This window comes from Ictalurus punctatus, chromosome 3 (genome assembly GCF_001660625.3).
Source record: "Ictalurus punctatus breed USDA103 chromosome 3, Coco_2.0, whole genome shotgun sequence".
NCBI lineage: Eukaryota > Metazoa > Chordata > Actinopteri > Siluriformes > Ictaluridae > Ictalurus > Ictalurus punctatus.
In genome coordinates this window covers 9,318,362-9,342,326 of record NC_030418.2, presented here as the reverse complement: position 1 = coordinate 9,342,326, position 23,965 = coordinate 9,318,362, and the positions used below count along the sequence as shown (strand labels likewise).

Sequence of the window (23,965 nt, the reverse complement as noted above, 5' to 3'; positions counted from 1 at the left end):
TTCAGGACATTCTAAATTGTTCTGTTGACTATGCCCAATGCTTGTGCAATGGCTTTTCCTCTTTTCTCAGCTTCATTATAACTTGCTTTTCTCTCATAGACAGCTCCCTGGACTTGTAAAAACAAAAGCAGTCTTTACAGACAAAAACCCAGGGCTCAAAAGAAGACATTTAGAGCCATTCATTGCTTAAACAATCAATCTAACAGGACACACCTGGGCAATAAGAAACACTTGACAGTCAGATGTTCCAATATTTTTGATCACTTGAAAAATAGGTGGGTTCAAACTAAAGGTGCCATGTTCTAAATAAATTTCCTGATAAATATCAGGAAATGACATCTGATCAATTGTGTTATATTCATCTTTCGATCTAAACCCAAATGTCTTAAGTGTATTGCAAAAACCAAAGAATTTGCCTTGCTGTTCCAATACTTTGGCAGTATTGAAATGATTTTGGACTAATACATGATCACATGATATGGGGCCAACCATACAGTCCCCTCACAAAGTTTAAACAGTACAACACTGTTACATCCCTGGAATACTAATTTGAATGTATCAAACCCTGGAGAAATGGATATCATTGAATTGTATGAAAATCTAAATGAAACCCTACGTAATATTTCAACATACACTCAATGGCCTCTTTTTTAATAACACCAGTACCCCTACCCAGTATTAGTATGGTGTTATGGCTAGTGAGTCTAGTCAGCAATGCTTTAAATATTTATCAGGGAGAATTAGAATTATGAGATACTTGTTTTTCATTTTTAAAATACTTTTAGAACTGTTAGTCCAAATAAAAAGTCCAATAACTCAAATTTAGCTAAAACACTCATTTCATTCACACATCAATCCAATTTACTCCTTTATTTTAAATATTTTTGAAACCTCATTGAAACCATAGTTGAGTATTGATTTATACTATCACATAAGGCTGAATCCCTATATATATATTTTTTCTGTACCGATTCCATTTCTTTTCTTTAGAATGCAAACCCTCAGTTCCCGAGTGAACAAAGGCACATAGTTACAAACATTTATCAATGTGCGCAGCTGTGTGGAAGTGAAAGTAAAATACACTTTTACACTCATTCATGCAGCCTATTGCTCAAGCAGAAGACATTAGGCGGAATCAAGCACCCAATCTATGCAACATTACCCTGGTGAAAATCATGATATACAAAGCTTTCAAAACACAACACATAATACCAGCAAAAAAAATAAAATAAAATAAAAAAATAAAAAAAAAAGCCCCTGGGCTGAACAATTGGGGGAGGGGTGGGGAGTGGAATCAATTAACCATACTTACTCCCTTCCAGGCAAACTGAGGTGTGCACCAAAATTTATCTGTAGTGAAAAAATGTAAAGTACTTCTTGTTGCTGCCAAGTGTTTCTTTTTGGTTTCCCATATATGTGAGGTGTTACTGTAGGTGGCAAAAGCAGCATTTGCAGTGTGTGACAGAAACATCTGAGATATTTAAGGACTGTTAAGAATGCAAAGTGTCCAAGGATAATCTTATCACTGCTGAGAGAGGAGAGCATTGCGATTTGCTTTCATCTTCTCCAGTCGCTTCACCAAGTGGGTGTTGGTCATCTCCATTTCTTCAATTTTGTCCAGCGCACCACGCAACTGCAACATGAGTTAAAAATAAACAAATAAATAAAAATGGCATTTAGCCGTTTATAAAGGTAGGTTTGTACAGCTCTCCATTTTGCAATCATACATTTGTAATTAATCATTTTAGTAGTAGCCAATTTCTTAGCCACCAGCTAGAAAGTTTCCCTTTCACTTGGATTACATAACAGTAGTTCAGAAAGTTTTGCAGCCCAGTTCTTGAAGGCTATAGATGGACTGTCCTCTCTGATCACCTCCACAAGTGGTATGAATATAATCAAAAGCCTACATTCTCATGTTTTTAATTATATTAATAAAAATATTTTTAGGAGTTGCATTTTAGCTGTAGAAATAAACATTTATTAAAATAAATAAAATGTTTGTGTACTTGACTTTTACTACACTCCAACATCAACAGTTGTGAAATTATACACTCACCATCCACTTTATTAGGAGCACCTGTACACCTGCACATTCATGAAATTACAGGCAATCAGGTGGCAGCAGTGCAGTGCATAAAATTATGCAGATACAGGTCGGGCTTTGGTTAATGTTCAGATCAAATAACAGAATGGTAAAAAATGTGATCTCTGTGATTTTAACCGTGGCATGGATGTGGTACCAGATGGGCTGGTTTGAGTAGTTCAAAAACTGCTGATCTCCTGGGACTTTCACACACAGCAATCTCTGGAGTTTACACAGATTGGTGCAAAAAACGAAAAACATCCTGTGAGTGGAGGGTCTGTAAGATGAAACACCTTGTTGATGAGAGAGATCAAATGAGAATGACCAGAATGGTCTGAGCTAACAAAGTCTATAGTAACTCAAATAAGCACTCTTTACAACCGTGGTGAGCAGAAAAGCATCTCAGAACACATAGTACAACAAAGCTTGAGGTGGACGGGCTCCAACAACAGAAGACCACATCAAGTTCCACTCCTGTCAGTCAAGAACAAGAATCTGAGGCCATCATGGGCACAGACTCACAGAAACTGGATAGTTGAAGACTGGAAAAAGACCAGGTGATTTTAATTTTCATCTTTAACTGTCCAATTTGGAAGAGTCTGTGCCTGTGATCACAGACATCACATTTTTTCCCCATTCTGATGTGAACAATACCTAAAGCTCTTGCCCTGTATCTACATGATTTATTGCAATGTGGTGCTGCCACATGATTGGCTGATTAGATAACTGCATGAATGTGCAGTTGTATAGATGTTCCTAATAAAGTGGGTGGTGAGTGTATCTTCATCACTTGTATCCTTACCTCCCTCTGAAGTTTTCTTTTCTCTGCCTTTAGTTCATCTTCAATTTTCTCAGAGTTATCAGCTGCTGCTTTGTATCTTAACACCTGACCTTCAAGTCTGTTTATCTACAGGGGGGAAAAGTTCACAGTATTAGAACAATTGTTAAATTTAAATTGGCAATTTAAATCATCATTAAGATCAAAAGACGACAGTCCAGCTTTACCCTATACTATAACACTGAATTTAAATCCCCTCTAAACAAAGCAAAGATTAAATGAATAATTTTATTAATCAATAAACATACAGTGCTAGAAACTTAAGATTTAATTCACTCTTTGTTCAAAGCCATTTTACCCCTGTTTGTGTGTGTGTGTTAGATAGTTTCTGTGTATTAGAATAGTTTAATAAAGTCTTGTCTGTTTTTAAAGATACAGGTCATTGACTGCTTAACAGTTTATTGTCTTGTTTGAACTTGTTACTATGCTCTTAATATAGTGTTTCACTATGTTTAGGATAATATAGCCGGTGGCCACACAGGTAATATCTAATGCCTAATTAATAAATATTGTAATTTCAACTTATTGTAGGACAAATCGTTAGCAGAATGTCCCCCTTCTTGCTGATCTGCTAGTCTCTCCTACATACAATTCCAATTCCAAAAAGGTTGGGGCAGTATGGAAATTGCTAATAAAACAAAGAGGAATGATTTGTAAATGTACTTTGACTTGTATTTAAACAACAACAAAAAAAGTATAAAGACAAGATGTTTTAACTAATCAACTGGATAGTTCTTTTGAAGATAAACATTTATTTGGAAATTGATGCATGCAAACGTTCCAAAAAAGTTGGACTAATAGCGATGCGACAAGTTGAAGGTGATGTGAAACAGGTGAGGCAATTGTCTAATCATAGTATATCAGGAGCCTCCAAAAAAGAGCAAGGATGGGTCGAGGCTCACCAATCTGCCAACAGATACGTCAGCAAATATTCCAACACTTTGAGAACAACATTACCCAAAGACAAATCGGTAGGATTTTGAGCATTTCACGTTCTACAGTGCACAATATAATTAAAAGATTCAAGGAATCCGGTCAAGGGCAATGCCAAAAACCACTTCTGAATGCGCGTGATCTCCGAACCCTCAGACATCACTGTCTTAAAAACCGTCATGAGTCTGTAATGGATTTCCTGACATGGACTCGGGAATACTTTGGTAAACCTTTATCAGTCAACACCATTCACTGCTGCAATCACAGATGCAAGTTAAGGCTTTACTATGCAGAGCAGAAGCCCTACATCAACACTGTCCAGAAGAGCCGCCTACTTCTCTAGGCTCGGTCTCATGGAGAGATGGACAGTAGCACAGTGGAATAGTGTTTTGTCGTCCGACAAGTCAACATTTCAAATAGTTTTTGGACAAAACAGCTTTCGTGTTCTCCGGGCCAAAGAGGAAAAAGAACATCCAAGCTATTATCAGTGTCAGGTCTAAAAGCCAGCATCTGTCATGGTATGAGGGGGTGTCAGTGTCCATGGCATGGGTAACTTGCACATCTGTGAAGGCAACATTAATGCAGAAAGATACATACATTTTGGAGCAACATATTTTGCCATCCAGCAGGACAACACCAAACCACATTTTGCCTGGATTACAAGTGCATGGTTGCATAAGCAGAGAGTGCGGGTGCTAGCATGGCCTGCCTACAGTCTTGATCTGTCTCCGATTGACAATGTGTGGCGCATTATGAAGCGCACAATAAGACAACAAAGGCCCTGTACAGTTGCCTTAGCTGAAGAAATGCATAATGGATGAATAGGGGGAAATTCACTTGCTAAGCTTAACCAACTGGTGTCTTCAGTGCCCAAATGCTTAATAAGTGTTATTAAAAGAAAAGGTGATGTTACACAGTGGTAAAGAGTCCCAAATATTTCGATTTGAAATGAGTGTATATTTTCTAAAATAAATTACATTCACAAAATAAAACATCAAATAATAAATGTCCTAATAATGTGTTTTCAATATAGTACTGGGTGAATTGAATTTTCAAATGACTTTTTTTTTTTTTTTTTTGAGTTTTTCCATCTGTCCCAACTTTTCCGGAATTGGGGTTGTATTTTGTGGAGAATACAACTTAATAGGCAACCTAAATAACTAAACTTCCCTTGCATGTAATGGTGGAAATGATGGGCTGAGTGATCTAAAACAACAAATATTCCCCACAGTATGTATAACAGATGTAATACAGTCATATTACTATGACGGTAGCCACAGTGTGTGTCTAAATACATTAAATGATTTTGTTCTTAAGCAGAATACATATCCAATAAACTTAAATTCTAATTAAAATTTTTAGAAACTCACATTTTGTTCCATTGTACCCATTTCTTGTTCTGCCTTTGAAAGCTTGAATTTGTATTCACTAATTTGTCGGTTGGCATCTCCTTAAAAGAAGAAGAAAAATTTTCACACATACAAAAGTTTCACATATACAAGCACTGTGAAATTCTTTCCTTTTTTTTTCTTCATGTTTTTGGTTTTTCCCCCAATTTTCTCCTAATTTTAGTCCTGGTCAATTCCCACCCGGCAGTTAGGTCTCCCCTATCATATGACAGCAACCAACCAGGGAGGGCAAAGGTCATCATGTGATGTGCTGTGCTTCCATGTGAAGCCAGACAAAGGCATCTTTTCGAACTTCCATGCAACTTCATGGGGCAGCATAACACAATCTGAGGAAAGCAGTGTCTGCCCACTCCTGCATGCATGAGCTCACAGACACCCATGATTAGCTAGCGTTGCGGTTATTGATAGGTGAGAGATAGTATGCCACCCCTCCCTCCCTGAGAGCATGGCTTATGCTGCTCTCTTGGACTCCTAGCCAAGGATGGCTATGGCATTGTCTGGATTCAAACTCGAGATCTCAGGACGACAGGGCAAACACTGTTGTGCCACTTGGGAGCATGAAATTCTTTTCTTTGCATACCCCACCTTGTTAGCCAGCTGGGATTAGAATACAAAGTCATACATAATATGGTGAGGATTAAGAGCCTTGTTTAACAGCCCAACAGTAGTAACTTGGCGGTCCCAGGGTTTGAACTCCAGACATACAGTCTTGTGCTAATCATGAATATGCAACTATGAATAAGCTCCAAGGAGGCTCTTTACATTCTGTTTGAAAGCCTTCTGTGGTATGCCGTTTATATTTTCTATGCTGTTTCAGAGCACATTTCATAGACCTCTGACTTTCATAATTCATAATTAGTTACAAAAAAAAAAAAAAAAAAAAAAAAAAAAAAAAAAAAAAAAAAAAAAATTGATTAAACAAATTTGGTCTGATCTACAGCACCCAGAAACACATGGTCATGTGAAAAAATAAGTACGCCCCATGGAAATTGTTGCCGACATATTTGGACAAGCAAACATCTTTGAAAAAGTGCCTATTAATAAAGCTGACATACTTTAACAAAACCACAAGGTAAAATGGAGTTTTCAATCATTTATTCAATAGAAATATCAATAGATGTGATATTCTTCTGTGGAAAAAGTAAGTATACCCTTGACCTCAGAAGCTGGTATTGCCCCCTTTAGCAGAAATAACTTCTTGTAGGCAGTTTGCATAATTGTCCAGTCAGTCTCTGACATCAGCTTGTTGGAATATTTGACCACTCTTCCATGCAGTATTCTTTCAGTTGCAAGATATTTGAGTGTTTTCTTGCATGTACTGCCCGTTTCTTCTTGGCACGCCTCTCATGCAGGTCAAATTTGTGCAATCTCTTTCTGATTGTAGAAGCATGCACTTTGACACCAACAGTTGTAAGATTTACAAGCAGATCCTGTGACAAAATGTTGGGGTTCTTGGAGACTTCTTTTTGCACCCAACAAGTCTGCTCTTGGGCTGAATTTGCTGGGACGGCCAGTCCTGGACAAATTGGCAGTCGTTTGAAATCTACACCACTTGTAGATGATTTTCCTTACAGTGGAATGATGTATTTCGAACAATTTGGAGATCTTTTTAAATCCCTTGCCAGACTCCTAGGCATCCACCACACACCTCAATAACAAATGGAACACCAGACAGTAGATATGAGAGGTTTAATCAAGGCAGGTTCCACCTGCACTCCCAAAGCAGGTTCTAATCAATGACACGCAATCTTGAACATCTGGTTCAAACTTTAAGGATTTTCAGGTGTGATAAATGTAGGCGTGTACTTTTTCCATGAGACTGATCTGTTTAATTTAATTGTGAAAATACTACAAAATGTAAATTTTATGTGTCATTTGATAGATTGTGCAGTATCACCTTTATTAATACACACTGTTTCAAATAGGATCAAATGATTGCTTATCCAAACATGTAAAAAAAAAAACACAAACAAACAAAAACCATTTCCATGGGGTATATTTATTATTTCACATGACTGTAAATAATGACCTATTTCTGCAATCAAGTCTACCAAGCTCAGTGGATGAGGGACAAATAAACAAAAGATCAGTACAGAATTGTACATATGGTCCTAATAATTTACAATTGGTCATTCAACTCTTTTCAATGTCTTTCTCTGAATGTCTAAAGATTATATTCTTATTTTCAGTGATAGTATGCCTTGAAAGTTTGACCTACAGTGATTTAGTTATTGTACACAATAAAAATATGCACTCTTCGCAATTTCCAAAGCTTTGAAATAGGTGCAGGTGTTAATATATTAGGTGACAGGTCTTTTGGGTAAGTTCAAGACACACATCAATCTTGATTGAGAAACTCTAGACAAACTAGCATAATGATAACTACCACTATTTCTAGTAATTTTAAAGGCCTTTAACTGCTTCATGAAATGAGAAAATGTTTAAAAGACAAAACAAAACAACAAAACACTTTCAATTGCTCACAAGCGTGCACTTACTCTGCATTTCAATGATGTTCAAGTCAGTGCCATTTTCTAGCCGTTCCCCATCGGAGTAAACACTTTCCATCTTGTTCACAGAATGTTTCTGTCTCTCCTCCTGTAGCTGCGTTTTTAGTTTCCTGATCTATGAGACGCAAAAGTAAAAAACTTCAACAAATACTCCAACAAATACCCTCTTCTGGACAAATATATGCTAATGTTGATTAACATAATAGTAATTACTACGTATTAGGCTGCAAAGAGACAATAGCAATGTACTCATTTTATCATTGTCAATCCTTCTGTTAAACAATTTAGATATTACAATAATGGTATTCATACTTGGGATAAGAGTTCGTCTTTTTCTTCAGCAAGCTTTCGTAGTCTAATATCTGTTGTGGACAACAAAGGTGTTTACAACTATGGCACAGTATTTGTCCCCTTAAAACAATGTGTTTATCCACTTACATGAATTTCTACTATGTTCTTTATACAAAATGACAAAATCTCAAAGGATGTCTGACAAAATCAAGTCTATCGGCTGAATCTGTTTTTATACCCAGAGGTCCATCTCCAGCTGACTCCAGCACTTGAGCAGCTTCCTGGGTGACAAGAGTGATCACTGAGGTGGGGGATTCATGACTCACATCCCCATTGGGCATGCCCTCTGGAATGATAACCAGCCCATGTTTCTGTGGGGAGCAGGGTAATGAAGTGTTATATGCAGCACTAAAGATTATGCAACAAATATGAATCAAATCATTTTGCTACAAGAAAAAAAAAAAAAAAACCCAAAATATATATATATATATATATATATATATATATATATATATATATATATATATATATATATATATATATATATATAATGAGCCTTTGTTAACACCAACAAATCAATTGATTTATTTATTCATTTACTTGTTTTTAAATGCAAATATTACATGTAAGAAAAAAAAAGACTACAATAAATGAGCACACTGTTTGGGGTAATATTTGTGTTTACATCCTAGCTGCAAACTACATACTAAATGACATGAAAACCTTTAAATGGATACTCTGGTATTTTTTCAACCTAACCTCTATACTGGTATCGAACACATCTGCAGTGCATGTGCAATTACCATGGATTTCAACATATTTCCCTGTACAGAAAAATAAACAGAAAACCAATTTACTTCAAACTTACTTACAGTGCTTTGAAGTGCCCCTTCCTGAGTTCTTTATTTTTGCATATTTGTCACACTTAATCGTTTCAGATCTACAAACAAAATTTAATATAAGAAAAAAGACAACCTGAGTAAACACAAAATACACTTTTTAAATAATCCTTTTATTTATCGAAGGAAAAAAAGTTATTCAACACCAAGTCGCCCTGTGTGCCGCTTAGTTACTCGATTGGGGTGGCTGTGGCTCAGGTGGTAGAGCGAGTTGTCCACTAATTGTAGGGTTGGTGGTTCGATTCCTGGCCCACATGACTCCACATGCTGAAGTGTCATTGGGCAAGACACAAGAACCCCAAGTTGCTCCCGATGGCAAGTTAGCACCTTGCATGTTGCAGTGTAAAGTTCTTTGGAACCGCTAAGGTTAAAAAGACGCTATATAAGTGCATACCATAATCAACCAGTTCAATTAGACTAGAGACCAACAGGCTTGATTACTGCAAGCCCTGTTGAATCTAAACATCAAATAAACAACCTTCCAAGTAATGTGAAGTAGGCTAAGAGGTTTCAAAAAGCAGCATGCTATGCTGTGATCAAAAGAAATTATGGAACAGGTGATAAAGATAATTATTCAAATATATCAATCTGAAAAAGGGTCACAAATGGAACAGTGATAAATCTTCCCAGCAGTAGCCATCCTACCAAAAATAATGGCATGCATGGAAGAGTTGCAAGGTGAAAACCACTGCTAATGAAAAAGCAGTTTTTGGCTATTGCCAAAAACATCTTGATGATCCCCCAATCCTTTTGCGATTATGTTTTGTGGACTGATGAGCCAACAGTGCTTTTTAGAAGACATGGGTTCCATTACATTTAGAGAAAAGCAAACACTGCATTCCACAATAAGAACATCATACCAACAGTCAAATATGGTGGTGGCAGTGTGATGGTGTAGTGATGCTTTGCTGCTTCAGAACCTGGGTGAGTTGCCATAATTGACAGAACCATGAATTCTGCTCTTTACCAGAAAATCCTGAAGGAGAATATCCAGTCATCAGTCCTGATCTGAAGTACAAGTGCAATTTGGTTATACAGGACAATGATCCAAAGACCAAGAGCAATTCCATCTTTCAATGGCTCAAAAGAAGGTTTTGAAGTGGCCTAGTCCTCACTTAAACACCACTGAGGTGCTGCGGTAGGACCTTTCATGCTTGAATGCCCATGCTTTCATGTGGTAGGCCAGTTTATGCTCTCATGCCCTCCAATGTGGGTGAACTAAAGCAACTCTGCAAAGAAGACTTCACAACAAAGAAGAGTTCACATAGTTCACAGCAATGAGAAAGACTGAAAGATGTTTCAGTTGTTGTTGCTAAAGGAGTATAACCAGTTATTAAGTTTAGGGGGCAATGGCTTTTCACATGGGTGGTAAAGGTGTTGCATTTTGTTTTTTCTTATGTTTTCCTTGTTTTAGATTACATTTTGTATAAAGATCTGAAACCATATCATTTAAAAAAAAAAAGAAGCAAAAACACATGAAATCACGAGGGGGCAGATACTTCATGGCACTGATGAAAGCCTAAGGACAGAGAAATCTGTTTAAAAAAAAAAATAATAAAAAATTGTAGAACACGTTCACAAATTCTTAACATATCTGAAAATGAAACCTGAACTTGTATAATTTAGTTCGGGATGCGACTACTCTTCTAGAGGGAAGTATTTTTGTTTCACCAGTGTAGCCTTGTGTGTCTAATGAAGGATTAATGCTACAAAACATCTGGAATGGCATTAGAAAATAATAATAATGATAATAATAAATGCATAATGGCAAGTGAGAACATGTTTTTAGAAATTTTTGCAAACTTTATTTTATATATATATATATATATATATATATATATATATATATATATATATATATATATATATATATATATATATATATATACACACACACACACATATATACACATATATACACACACATATATTAGAGAGAGAGAGAGAGAGATAGACAGACCATCGGCTAAAGGCACTCCAACAGGGGGCATCCTGCTTGCTTTGATTATTTTGAGATATTTCTAGAACTTGACTGGAGTCCATCTATGGCTTTGATTGGATATGATTTATAAATGCACAAGCCTGTCCCATAATTCATTATGCAACTCGGAGCGGAGCTCAAAAGAAAGCAAGGAACTCTCCATAGACATCTGTGATAAAATTGTGCTGAGACATAAATCTGGGCAAAGGTATAAATTCATTTCTAAAGCCTGTTCCCAGGAACACAGTGGGCACCATCATAGTGAAAGAGAGTAACTTTGGAACCATCAGGACTCTTCTTAGGACGAAGCAATATCTGGCCAAACCAGGAAACGTTTGGCCAAACCAAGAAACATCTGACCAAATTTAGTAACCAGACTAGAAGGGCCTGGGTCAGGGAGTAACCAAAACCCAATGGACACCCTAACAGCGCTTCAGAAGTCCTTTACAGAGATGGGAGAACCTGCCGGAAGGACAGCACCTCAGAAATACTCCATCATTCAGGCTGTGGTAGAGTGGCTAGACAGAAAGCCATTCCTGAAAACTCCTGAGGAAAAATATTCTCTGGTCTGATGAGAAAAAGGCAGGGACCGGAGGACTGGTCAGAATTGAGGGAAGGATTAATGCAGACTCAACTATACAGTACAGAACCTACCAGAGCCTTGTTGAGTTAAAATAAAAATAAATTACAAGTATAAATGATAAAGGAGGGACAGAAAAATCTAAATGAGCGTTTGAATTTTAATTCATTTGCAAATATTTCTAAAAACTTGTGTTCGCTTTGTTATTATGGGTTATTATGTGCAAATTAATGGCAAAAAAAAATTCAGTTCAATCCATTTAAAATGAAACTATACTTACACATTAACACTAATTCAAAAGAGAACATTTATAATGTACAAACTCCATCATTAAGAAATATTTTGTCCTTTGCTACATTTCTTGGTCTTCCACACCGACATACCTCTACTGTTTTGGATTTTCCCTTGAGGTCAGCCAGCTCATCTCTGAGCTCATCCCTCTCATTCCTAATGCAATCAAAGTACTCTTTCTGCCTCTCTAAGGCCTGGCCAACAGCAGGGCAGGAAAGAGAAAAAAGCCATGAGGAGAAAAAAGTGGAGGAGGACAGGCCACATTGATGCAGATAAGACATAATGGTCAACATGCAAAGTTTATATAGCAGCAAGCATAGAAAAGTGGCATGAACAAGATGACGACAGGCTTATTCAGATATCATTACAGCTATAAGTAGAGTGATAGAAATGCTGAGGTTAAAAAGATTATATATATATATATATATATATATATATATATATATATATATATATATATATATATATATATATATATATATATATATATATATATGTATATATGTATATATATATATATATATATATATATATATATATATATATATATATATATATATATATATATGTGTGTGTGTGTGTGTGTGTGTGTGTGCGCTTAATCCAGTCTGTTCACCTTTATTCATATACAGGTGCATCTCGAACAAATGTATTATCATTGAAAAGTTCGTAATTTAATTAAAAAAAGTGGAACTATCATAGATTCATTACACAAATAGTGAAATATTTCAAGCCTTTTTTTTGTTTTAATCTTGATTATGGCTTAAAGCTCATGGAAATCAAAAATCCAAAAGGCTGACATTTCTGTATTATAAATTCTTTATTCTAATATTTTTGAGATACTGGATTTCCATGAGCTGTAAGCCATAATCATCCAGATTAAAACAAACAAACAAAAAAGGCTTGAAATTTTTCACTTTGTGTAATGAATCTAGAATATATGAAAGTTAAACTTTTTGAATTCAATTATGGAATAAAATGAACTGTTCCACTTTATTCTATTTTTTTGAGATGCACCTGTATCTGTGATGTTCTGAGAAGACCCATCGGATTCATTGTGGCTGAATTCTGGCAAGCAGTCTAAAAAATCCGGCCAAAAATGTATTTTTCTGCTGATTACATACTAATGAGAAGTGTGATTTCGTCACACAGTGAATGTAACACTTTGATCAAGTTGTTGGATAGCTACTGTCATGGGAAACAGAACGTACACTCTCTTTCAATTGTATGTTTTTATTTATCAAGGCCTAAATAACAATTGTGTGGTCCTCACCAATGTCTATACACAACCAAATAACATCAGGTAACAACTACCATTCACAAACCGGAGCTTGACCACACCCTCTCCTCCACATGCTTGACTCAGGCCGACCTGCCGCCGACTGCCCCCGATGCCCAGAGAGGAAATCTGCCACAGCCATCTGTGACCCCAGCCTGTGGACCACCTCAAACTTAAACTGCTGAAGTGCCAGATACCAACAAATGATCCGCGTGTTGGCATCCTTAATGCGGAGGAACCACTGGAGCATGGTGTGGCCCAAACAGATGGTAAAAGCTTGTCCCAACAAATAGTATCAGAGGGTGAGGACCACCCAGTTAATGGGCAGACACTTTCTCAATTATGCTGTACTCGCACTGAGAGCTTCTAGCTAATGTACAGTGTACAGGGCACTCTTCCCCCTCTGTAGGATGCATCATTCTGCAAAACAAAGGGGAGAGAGATGTCAGGAGAATGCAAGCGTGATCGGCCACAGAGTGCAGCTTTTTCCTGAATAAAAGCCTGTTCGCACGGCTCTGTCCACAGGAATGGATCTGGTGCTCCCTTTTTAGTGAGGTCGGTGAATGGGCTGGTGACAGCTGAATAATTACTAAATAATTTGAGCCACATTTCCAAGGTGTCCTCGTGTATGAACTTTTAAATCATTTTTAAGGGTTTGATTAAACTGCTCAACCAGGCCATCCATCTGAGGATGGTAAAAACATTGGAATTAATAAATTTGATTTCCAAGGGTTAGTATACTTCACGCAGGGTGCGTGACATAAACATGGTGCCTTGATCAGTCAAGAATCTCTTTCGGAATCCAAACCTGAGAGGTAATTTTGAAAAGTGCCTCCACAACACTGTTTGCCGAGATTTTGTGAAGAGGCACGGCTTCAGGGTATCGCGTTGCATAAGCCACGAGGACCAACACAAAGCGATGCCCTTGTACGGTCTGTTCCAATGGCCTAATGAGGTCCAATTCTCACAAAGGGGACCTTGATTAATGGAAGAGGGCACAATGGTGCTTTCGGGGTGGCCAGCGGATATACCTGCTGTTCTCTCTATCCTCAGTGTCTTCCTGATGCGGAGTGGACATCGACGGCCCAGACACGCTCGAAGAGTTTGAGAAATGAGTCTGGGTTCCCCATCTTGTAGAGCATGATGTGGGGCATGGCCGCAGTGGCCACTGGACCAGACTCCATATCACCCGTCAATCCTCCGCCTGGGTTTGGAGAAGGGCTTGGAAGCACTGCTCCTGCTCTGTACACAGCTAGCGGAGAGCCTGTTGTTGTGCCTGGTGGATGCCGGTGAAGGTCTTGACGAACTCTGCAAGTAGCGAGGACTCCAAGTTGGTTGATGGTGGATCTTCCTGAATTTCCCAGGTTTCAGCACCTGTGTGATACTTTGAAGTGAGGAGATGGGAGGCAGGCTTGGGACAACTCAAAAAGAGCTCTTTATTGTTCTTCACTTTTCAGCAATTTTGTTTCACAATGCACATATATGTGCACACAAACAAATGGCTCTGTGTTGCTCAGCTCTCTCTCCCCCTTTTATCCTTGCTGCTGCTCACTGAAACAACACTTGTTAGAAAAATCCTGCACAGGTATAGGTCCTTACCACACACTTTTCCCACCCTCCATTCAAAAACTGGCGATCGACAATGCCCACCTCCACACTCTCCATTTGTTAAAAAAAGTCCTTCTCATTGTAAAATGGCGAATTTCAAACTGTTTGGAGATGGCTTTATAACCCAGAGGGCACACCTGACAGCTCCAGAACAACAAACTGCCAAAGGTTTACCTTTAGAGAGGTAGTCACACTTCTTGAGTAACTAATTATACTTCTGAGAAACTAAAAGTGCATTTCTTTGGTAACACCTCTCTGCTAATTACTCTCAATTATTGTGGAACTACGAAGGGTGAAATTATTTTTCCCACCTGGTTACTGCTTGTAAAAAATTTTTTGGGGAGATGACTACAGATTGAAATCTGTTGTTTTTTTGATGACACCTGAGCTTGTTTTGTTTATAGAAGTTGCTGATGACCACACAACTGTTATTTAGGCCCTGCTAAATAAAAACCTAAGAATTGAAGGAGGGTGTACTTTATATTTCCCATGACTGTATGGGTCAAAGTGCAAGAAGACAAATCAATTTAATTAATCAGATAGCGTCTGTCAAAATGTTTATGATGCTCCTACACTGTGGTGGGAAATGGAATCTTTAAATGTGATTTTCTCTTTTTTCACTTTTGGGGAAACCAGTTGTTATTTTTTATCTTAAAACATTACTTGATTGAGATATGTGCAAAAGAGGAATATATTTCAGTTCAGGAAAACCTACAATTTTCAGAAGTAATTATGGTGGATGATTTAATTCAATACCTTCCTTAATCTGTTAATAATTTATATATTAGTTAATTATTTGATCGTTAATCCTGAATTATATTCTGTGGTCACACAATTACAATTGATATTAAAATTCTACACACATGGCAGGATTTTGTGAAGTAAAAAAATGACACCAAGATAAATCATGTCACATCTTTTGCCACCTTTAATGGGCAAATACAAAGTATACAAATAAAGTGAAAAACAATCTCAGTGAAGTTGGCACCCCATGAAATTAAATAATCACCAAAACTATGGCATTCATTTGTGCTACGTTTTTGCTGATTTGTGCCTCAAAAATGAACATGTGTGCTGGTTTGGTGTTTGAGATATTAAACATTATTTTTCTGGCTGTGTGACATCACTCTCCACCCCGTGCTGCTCAAATAGTTCCAAATTGGCGCCACACATTTGCGCTCAGAATGTGATGATTTATCCCGTTAAAACAAACACTGTAACTATTTCTCCTCCTTAGATATAACAAGAATGTTTGAGTGTTTTGCACAAAACTGCTGCCATTCATTTGTGCTCGATTTGTGCCATTAAAAGAAACCTTGTCACTATGATCCAGAGTGGCTCATCGGGGTTGCTCATCGGGAAAATTCCCAGTGGGACAACTCATAAATTGGGCCGGCAGACGTACCCCTCACCCACTTTCTCTCCATATCTCTCTCTCTCTCTCTCACACACACACACACAGAGAGAAAAGCACGTGTGTTATATTGCGTGAGTGATAACTAAAGTAACTATTTAGAATACATTTCTATTTAAAGCAGCACATCAGTTACTTAGCCAGGAAACACAGAACGTTCTCCTAACATTAGCATATGGTTCCAGTTTGGTTATTTTCTATGTAGGTTCTTTTTTTGTAAGCAAAAACTAACCTTCCCAGAATGTTGCAGAGAGGTTTTTTTTGTCACAACCTAAACAGAACCTATACAGAACATTCTCTAATGGATATTTTTAGGTCAATTTTCGTGAATTGACATTTCCTTCAAGCACTGGCAGATCCAGGGCACCTGAAGTGCCCCTGTCCTGTCAATTTCTGAGCTACGTCAGAGAACTCAGTTGGTTTGTTTGAAATTCAACTCGTATAACCGTTTCTTTCTACCGCATCTCATAATGGCAGGTGTACAGACTGAGTTTTTATTGTCCTTGTCCACTTAAGCTTCAATGGTAAGTACCTATTAAACACTTTAATGTTTTTAAATTAACTTAAAAGTTAGTTACTGTTACTTATCTTCTCTTTGACTAACGTTAAGAAGCTAGTTAGCTACAACTAGTACGTCTAGCTACATAGGCTAAGCCACGTTAGAGAGTAATTAGCTAGCTGGCTAATTAGTTAGGTTTTACACATTAGCTCACAGTTGCACAGTTCAGGAAAGTAAAATATAGCGGCTAACACACAAAACCTATAATGTTTGGTTATGACACAGAGCCACAGTCATTAATTATTGTAAATAAAACTAATGCTGCGTCCTGTATAAGTGGCAGCTTGGAAATGCACAGAGACTTCAACACGGAGCTCTCATTTGAATGGAGCACATCAAAGCGCTAACATTATTCAATGAAGCTCATTTTTAAAATTAAGATTTTTGTTTTAACTACAGAGTTTGCCAGAGGTAGTGGTTTCTAACAAAAAAAGAAGCCCAGCCTGCCTGTGGCTGACCGTGAGAGCAGTCACTGTGTGAAGAGGAAGAGAATGAGGGAGCTCTGTTTTTGTCAAATAATCTCAACCTGTTTTGTATAAATTTAAACTATCAGCTCAAGTAAATATTAAAAAAACAAAACAAAAAAAAAACACTTCAAAAAGCAATGTTGCACTTGAGGTATAATCAGTGTATTTGTCTTGCATTTCAGTATAAATACATAAACATCTTTAAAAATGAATAAATTATCTGAGAACCAAACTGCAGTTGGGAAGATTTATGATGAAATACACAAAACAAGTCTTAATAACCAATTCATGTTTTGCTTTTCATGTTAATTTATATTTTTAAGATGATTTAGATTTTTCTTTGCTGTTGCATGTCACATCAGAGCACTAGACCCGGCCGTGCGCAAACTTCATGATATTAAAGGCATCTATAGTAAAGTTTATTTATTTATTTAATTGATCATCTAATTCTGATTGATCTTTTAGATTTCTTTGTTAAATTTGCAGATGATAGTGGTGGAAGAAGTGAACCTGTTTTTTGAAGTGGAGAAGTTGATCTGAAGTTGAAAAATGCATCATGCTCATGCTACAAATAGTGACAAGGACCCTAACAAAACACAAAACTAAAGACAAATCAGTCAGCAAGGATAAGGAGAGAGTAGAGATGCACCAATGTAGATAAAGGCTATTTTTCACGCTATGGGCCATCGGCCGATAGTTTAAAAACATCTGATGATCAGGGCTGATTATATCCTGTCAATCAAAAAAGTGTGGGAAAACACCTCGATTTCGTGCTGTGTGTAAAGATGTCTCTTGTGTGGAATGATGACAAAACTGCAGTTTGTAAGCTCTGCACTGCTAAAAATTTTACACCGGAAGTGAGCAGCAGTGAAGCGAGAGTTTCGGTGTCGAGTCAAATTTTTTACTTTTTTGCTGCGCTGCTCGAGCTGAATTAAAGGGCCAGTACACTGTTGAAAGATTTAAATGAAGATGAGTTGACAAAAAAGTATATATTATATTATATTATTTTTATATATATTTATATATATATATATATATATATATATATATATTTATATATATATATATATATATATATATATATATATATATATATATAGAGAGAGAGAGAGAGAGAGAGAGAGAGAGAGAGAGAGCACAGAAAAATATATTTGTAGAATAATATATTTAATATCCAGCAGTAGTTATATCATACAATTTCTGTCAAACTGTCAATCAAAGTAATGTGTGCTGATTTATGACCCTTTGTGCTTCCCTGGCCGACGTTCCTGTAGGTAACCTAATTTATGACCTGGGGTGGGGGTAACCCTATCGACTGTATCAGTGGGTCAATCTGGCCCCTGTGTGTCTGGGCTGTGGTGGAGGGGTGTGTGGGTGAGTAGTCCCCAACAAAAGGTATTTATGTTTATGAGCCTGATTTTTTGGGGCGAAATACCTCTGAAAAAGCGTGTCAATGCTTAATATTGGGCATGTGTTTGTGTTACTGTGTGAGGGGTATTTTGTTTGTGTAAACACATTGTTAGTAAAAGCATGATGTTTGAATGTGTACATATGAGTAGAATATATATTTGTGAAATAAATGAAAACAAATGTTGATTACGTTTTTTGGGAGCCCTGGTTTGATTTTGAATAAAAAGTTTAGGAGGTAAAACGTTTTTTTTTTTTTTTTTTTTTTAAAGAATCTGTTCAAAAGAATCGTCGTATTACGTGACTTTCAACCATAACCCTTTAGGAGGTAAAAATGATTAAAAGAGCTGTTTAAAAATAATTCGTATTACTTGTCTTCCAAAAAAAAAACATAACCCTTATGAGATAAAAACGTTTAAAAGTGCTGTTTAAAAGAATCGCACGTATTACATGACTTCTAAACAAAGATATTTATGAGGTAAAAATGTTAAAGTGTTGGCTAAAAGAATCGCCTGTATTGTTTAAACTAGAAGATAAGTTTTCGCGAGATGTCTTCCATTCGCTGGGGTAAAGCAGTAATGATGTTAAAACCGCTTCTCCTCTCTCTCTCTAAACCCCGCTCATACACACATGTTTCAGATTCATCTCTCTCTCTAAACCCCGCCCATACACGTGTTTCACCGGCAGACAGTTTCTGTAGATCGCGTAAATTTATGACTCTACCAGCCTGTTCTGTATGTGCACCTAATTTATGAGCTCTGGTGACAGTTTCTGAAGTGTGTGTGTGTGTGTGTGTGTGTGTGTGTGTGTGTGTGTGTGTGTGTGAGTGAGTGAGTGAGTGAGAGTGCGTTTCAGTGTTTTACGACCCCTACCAATGTGTGACCCCTACCAATGTGTACCAATGTGTACCTTTGAGGTTTAAGTGAATCTTTGTTTCTGAAATTACTTTTGTGGTAATTATCAGTTTGTGTAACTAATCTATCAGAAAATACTAGACCTGGTGTCTGAATGTGGTAGATGTATTAGAATTGTGGACATTTTATGTGTGTGTAGCTACCTATGTGTATGATTTGTGTAATCCTTCTGTCAAGAAATGAACAGAAAATGTATTGCCTATGTTGTTGAGAAAAACACTGATGTGTAAAACATTTCTACATTATTTCAAGGCTGTATGAGGACGATGTTCTTTTTTACTGAAATAAAGACCAAAACCATCGGTGTTATTCATCGTGGAGACTGAAGCGACAATATGTCCGAAGAAAATGAAAAATATTTACTACATAGCCTTCTTTCCAAACAAGGTACTTTAAGTGGTTTAAAAAAAAAAAAAAAAAAAAAAAAACTTTTTAAAAGACGGTGTTTTAAAAGAATCATGTGTTTTGTTTCAACTATAAACAAGTTTTCGGAAAATGGTTCGCCAACGAGGATACTTACACAGACCTGTTGCTAAATACATAAGCATTTGTCTATGCTTTGACATCCCTTGTCCCCACTAGCTGACAGTCAAATCGTGTAAATTTATGACCTCTGGTAACACTGTTTGTCATGAATGTGTGATCTTTCAGCTAATGTTAATATATATAAAAAAGTTTTTTTTAACAATAAAGTTATTATATATTACCAGTTTGATATTCAATGGAGAACTATAAATGCTTTTGTTTGTGGTGAGTGAATGTGAGCCTAAAAGGAGGTTTTTTAGAATTCAGTCAATGTTAATATGAATTAATAACATCCAATAAGTTAAAAAAAAAATCTTACTTTAATCTTCAGAATTCAGTTAATGTGTTAATGTTAATCTGAGTAAAGTTTTCTGTTTATGAGACCAGTTTCTGTTAAACAACTTGATGAAGTGGAGAGAATAAAGCTTTTATTTGCATTTCCTTCAGAATTGTGGAATTAATTATTATTAATTTAAAAGAAGGCATAAAAGGCAGAACTATCGGTATCGGCCGATATCACTCTGAATAATCGGTTATCCGTATCGGCTGAGAAATTTAGTACCGGTGCATCTCTAGGAGAGAGCAATTGTCTGTGGCCACCATCTGCAAAACCATTCCCTTTGTGGTGGTTGTATTGCTGTTGGCTCTCCAGTGCACCTGTTGTCACTTTCATTTGCAGCAAAACAGGTGAAACTGATTCACAATCACTTATGCTTCCTAACTGGACAGATTGATATTCCTGAAGTTTAACTGACTTTTTGATATACTGTAATGATTAAGTGTTCCCTTAATTTTTTTGAGAAGTGTAGATATAGTGTTTGTTTTAATGGCACAAACTGTCATAAAACGAGCACAAATGAACAGCGCCAATTTGGAGCAATTTGAGCGACAGCCAAAAAATATATATATACGTTTAATAGCTCATACACCAAACCAGCACAAATGTAGCATAAACGAACAGCATAGTTTTGGTTATTAATTAATTCCATGGGGTGCAAACTTCACAGAGATGAAAATAATCATAAATTTTTTAGGGAAAAATAAAAATAAGCGAAAAAACTTACAATAACTTAGTATCATAAGTGTGCACACCCCTAAACTAATACTTTTCTGAAGCACCTTTTGATTTTATTACACCACTGAGTCTTTTTGGGTAACAGTCTATTAACATGGCACATCTTGACTTAGCTCTATTTTCCCAGTCTTTCTTGCAAAAACATTCTAGGGCCATCAAATTGTAAGGGAATCTCCTGTGAACAACCCACATCAGGTCACCCCACAGATTTTTAGTTGGATTCAGGTCTGGGCTCTGGCTAGGCCATTGAAAAACATTGATCTTTTGGTTAAGCCATTCCTTTTTTGGTTTGGATGTTTACTTTGGGTCACTGTTGTAGTGAAAGGTGAAATTCCTAGCAGACACTTGATAAAACCTACAGTTCTGGCTATAGAAAAACAGGAATATCTGACAAGTAATCAGAAGTTGTCAGATATTCCTGCAGCTCCTTTAATGTTGCCATAGGTCTCTTGGCAGCCTCCCTGATAAGTTTTTCTCTTTTTGTAAATTTTGGAGGGATGTCCTGTTCTTAATAATGTGCTGCCCAATTTCTCCACTTGTTGTTGATGGTTTCATGCTGTTCCATGGTACAGCTAATAGATTGGAAATTTTATTTAATTATTTTTAAACACCTCTCTTGATTAATATCTTTCGACAAGTGAGATACTGCCACAGCCACAATACACAGCCACATTCCCAATTTTTATATATATATATATATATATATATATATATATATATATATATATATATATATATATATATATATATATATAAAGTGTGCACACATATGCAACCAGGTGATTGTAACTTTTTTATTTTTCCCTAAAATGTTTCTGATTCTTTATCACTTAATATTTAGATGTTGATATTTCACACTGAGGGTGGAAAAAGTTCTGCTTCTTATTATTTAGGCTTTTGTGTGTGTGTGTGTGTGTGAGGCTGTAGGAAGACGTCCTTGAAGGCCTGATTTAAGGCATACTTTATCCCAGGGGTTCCCAAACCTTTCCAGTGCAAGGCCCCCCAAATGGCATTAACATTTGACGGAGGCCCCCCTTTCGCAAGATGTCTTTAAAACACATCACATCTTACATCTTTACATTATATTAGGAATTGATTGCGTGTGTGTGTTTGTCTGAGAGTGAGAATTTATTCTTCATGCCAAATTGTTGAGGCCCCCTGGCGGCCCCCACTTTGAAAATCAGTGCTCTATCCTACTCAATCTGGACCGATTTGACATGAAGTAATTCTTATGATCTTGGTGTTATGTTAGATTTTTACTATATACAGTCATGTGCAAAAATAAGTACACCCCATGGAAATTGTTGGCTTTTTTAAACAGATTTGGACAAGCAAAAATTTGATCTTTGAAACAGTGCCTATTTAAGTTGACATACTTGAACAAAGCCACAAGGAAAATTAGTTTTTTCAATCATTCATTGAACAGAAATATCAATAGTTCTGATATTCTTCTGTGGAAAAAGTAAGTACACCCTTGGCCTCAGAAGCCAGTATTGCCCCCTTTAGCAAAAATAACTTCTTGTAGACGTTTTGCATAATTGTCCACCAGGCTTGCTGGAATATTTGACCACTCTTCCATGCAATATTCTTTCTGTTGCAAGATGTTTGACAGTTTTCGTGCATGTACTGCCTGTTTAAAGTAACCCCCCCAACATATCAATGGGATTCAAATCCGAGCTATGACTAGGCCATTACATAACCCTCCATTTCTTCTTTTTGAGCCATTCCTTGGTGGATTTGCTAGTGTGCATCATTATCTTGCTGAAAGGTCCATTTTCAGTTCAACGTTTGGACAGATGGCCTCACTGTATCTTCATGCACTCTTTGATATAATGCAGAATTCATAGTTGAATCAATGAAAGCAAGATGTCCAGTCCCTGAGGCAACAAAGCAACCCCAAACTATAACATTTCCACCGCCGTGCTTCACAGTTAGTATGAAGGTACTTCTCCTGAAAAGCTGTCTTTGGCCTGCGCCAAACATGTCTGCTCTTACTGTGGCTAAAAAACTCTATGTTTGATTCATCTGTCCAGAACCAATTTTTCCAAAAGGTCTGGTCTTTGCCTATGCTCATTGGCAAACTGTAGTCTTGCAAAGGCTTTTTCCTGGCACGCCTCCCATGCAGGTCAAATTTGTGCAATCTCTTGCTGTTTGTAGATGCATGCACTTTGGCACCAACACTTGTACGGCTTACTAGCAGATACTGCGATTCAATTTTGTGGTTCTTGGAGACTACTTTGAGCATCAGGCTGTTTGCTCTTGGGTTCAATTTGCTGTGATGGCCAGTCCTGGACAAACTCTGTGCCATTTGTAGATGATTTTCCTTATAGTCAAATGATGTATTTTAATTATTTTGGAGATCTTTTTAAATCCCTTGCCAGACTCGTAAGCATCCACAACCTTTTTTCTGAAGGCCTTATAAAACTCTTTACATCTTGGCATGATGACACCACACACCTCAATAGCAAAGGAAACACCAGACACTAGATGTGAGAGGTTTAATTAAGACAGGTTCCACGTGCACTCCCCAAGCAGGTTCTAATCACGGACACCCAATCTTGAACACCTGATTATGGATTTGAAGGTGTGATAAATGTAAGGGTGTGCTTGTGTGTCATTTGATAGAGTGTATCAACTTTATTAATAAGCACTGTTTCAAAGACGATAAAATATTTGCTTGTCCAAAAAAAAAAAAATATATATATATATATATATATATATATATATATATATATATATATATATATATATATATATATATATATATATATATATATATAAAAATATAAATATATGTGTGTGTGTGTGTGTGTGTGTGTGTGTGTGTGTGTATATATATATATATATATATATATATATATATATATATATATATATATATATATATATATATATATATATA

At 36.7% G+C, this 23,965-nt stretch overlaps 1 protein-coding gene across 19 annotated transcripts in view; it reads right to left on the bottom strand.

Annotated features, from left to right (window-relative positions):
* Positions 1-855: 855 nt before the first annotated feature.
* Positions 856-23,965, bottom strand: part of lrrfip2 (leucine rich repeat (in FLII) interacting protein 2) — an 86,118-nt gene continuing 63,008 nt past the window's right edge. For 15 of the 19 annotated variants that reach the window (XM_053679543.1, XM_053679535.1, XM_053679539.1 and 12 more), the window contains 7 exons: positions 11,908-12,009; positions 8,303-8,435; positions 8,086-8,135; positions 7,762-7,888; positions 5,225-5,304; positions 2,886-2,990; positions 856-1,633 (listed from right to left, as the gene is read on the bottom strand). In XM_053679543.1, coding sequence (XP_053535518.1) covers positions 1,523-1,633; positions 2,886-2,990; positions 5,225-5,304; positions 7,762-7,888; positions 8,086-8,135; positions 8,303-8,435; positions 11,908-12,009 — 708 coding nt within the window. In that variant the 3' untranslated portion in view covers positions 856-1,522. The remainder of the gene's footprint in view (positions 1,634-2,885; positions 2,991-5,224; positions 5,305-7,761; positions 7,889-8,085; positions 8,136-8,302; positions 8,436-11,907; positions 12,010-23,965) is intronic. The other 4 variants (XM_053679540.1, XM_053679545.1, XM_053679551.1 and 1 more) reach the window with 1 other exon arrangement.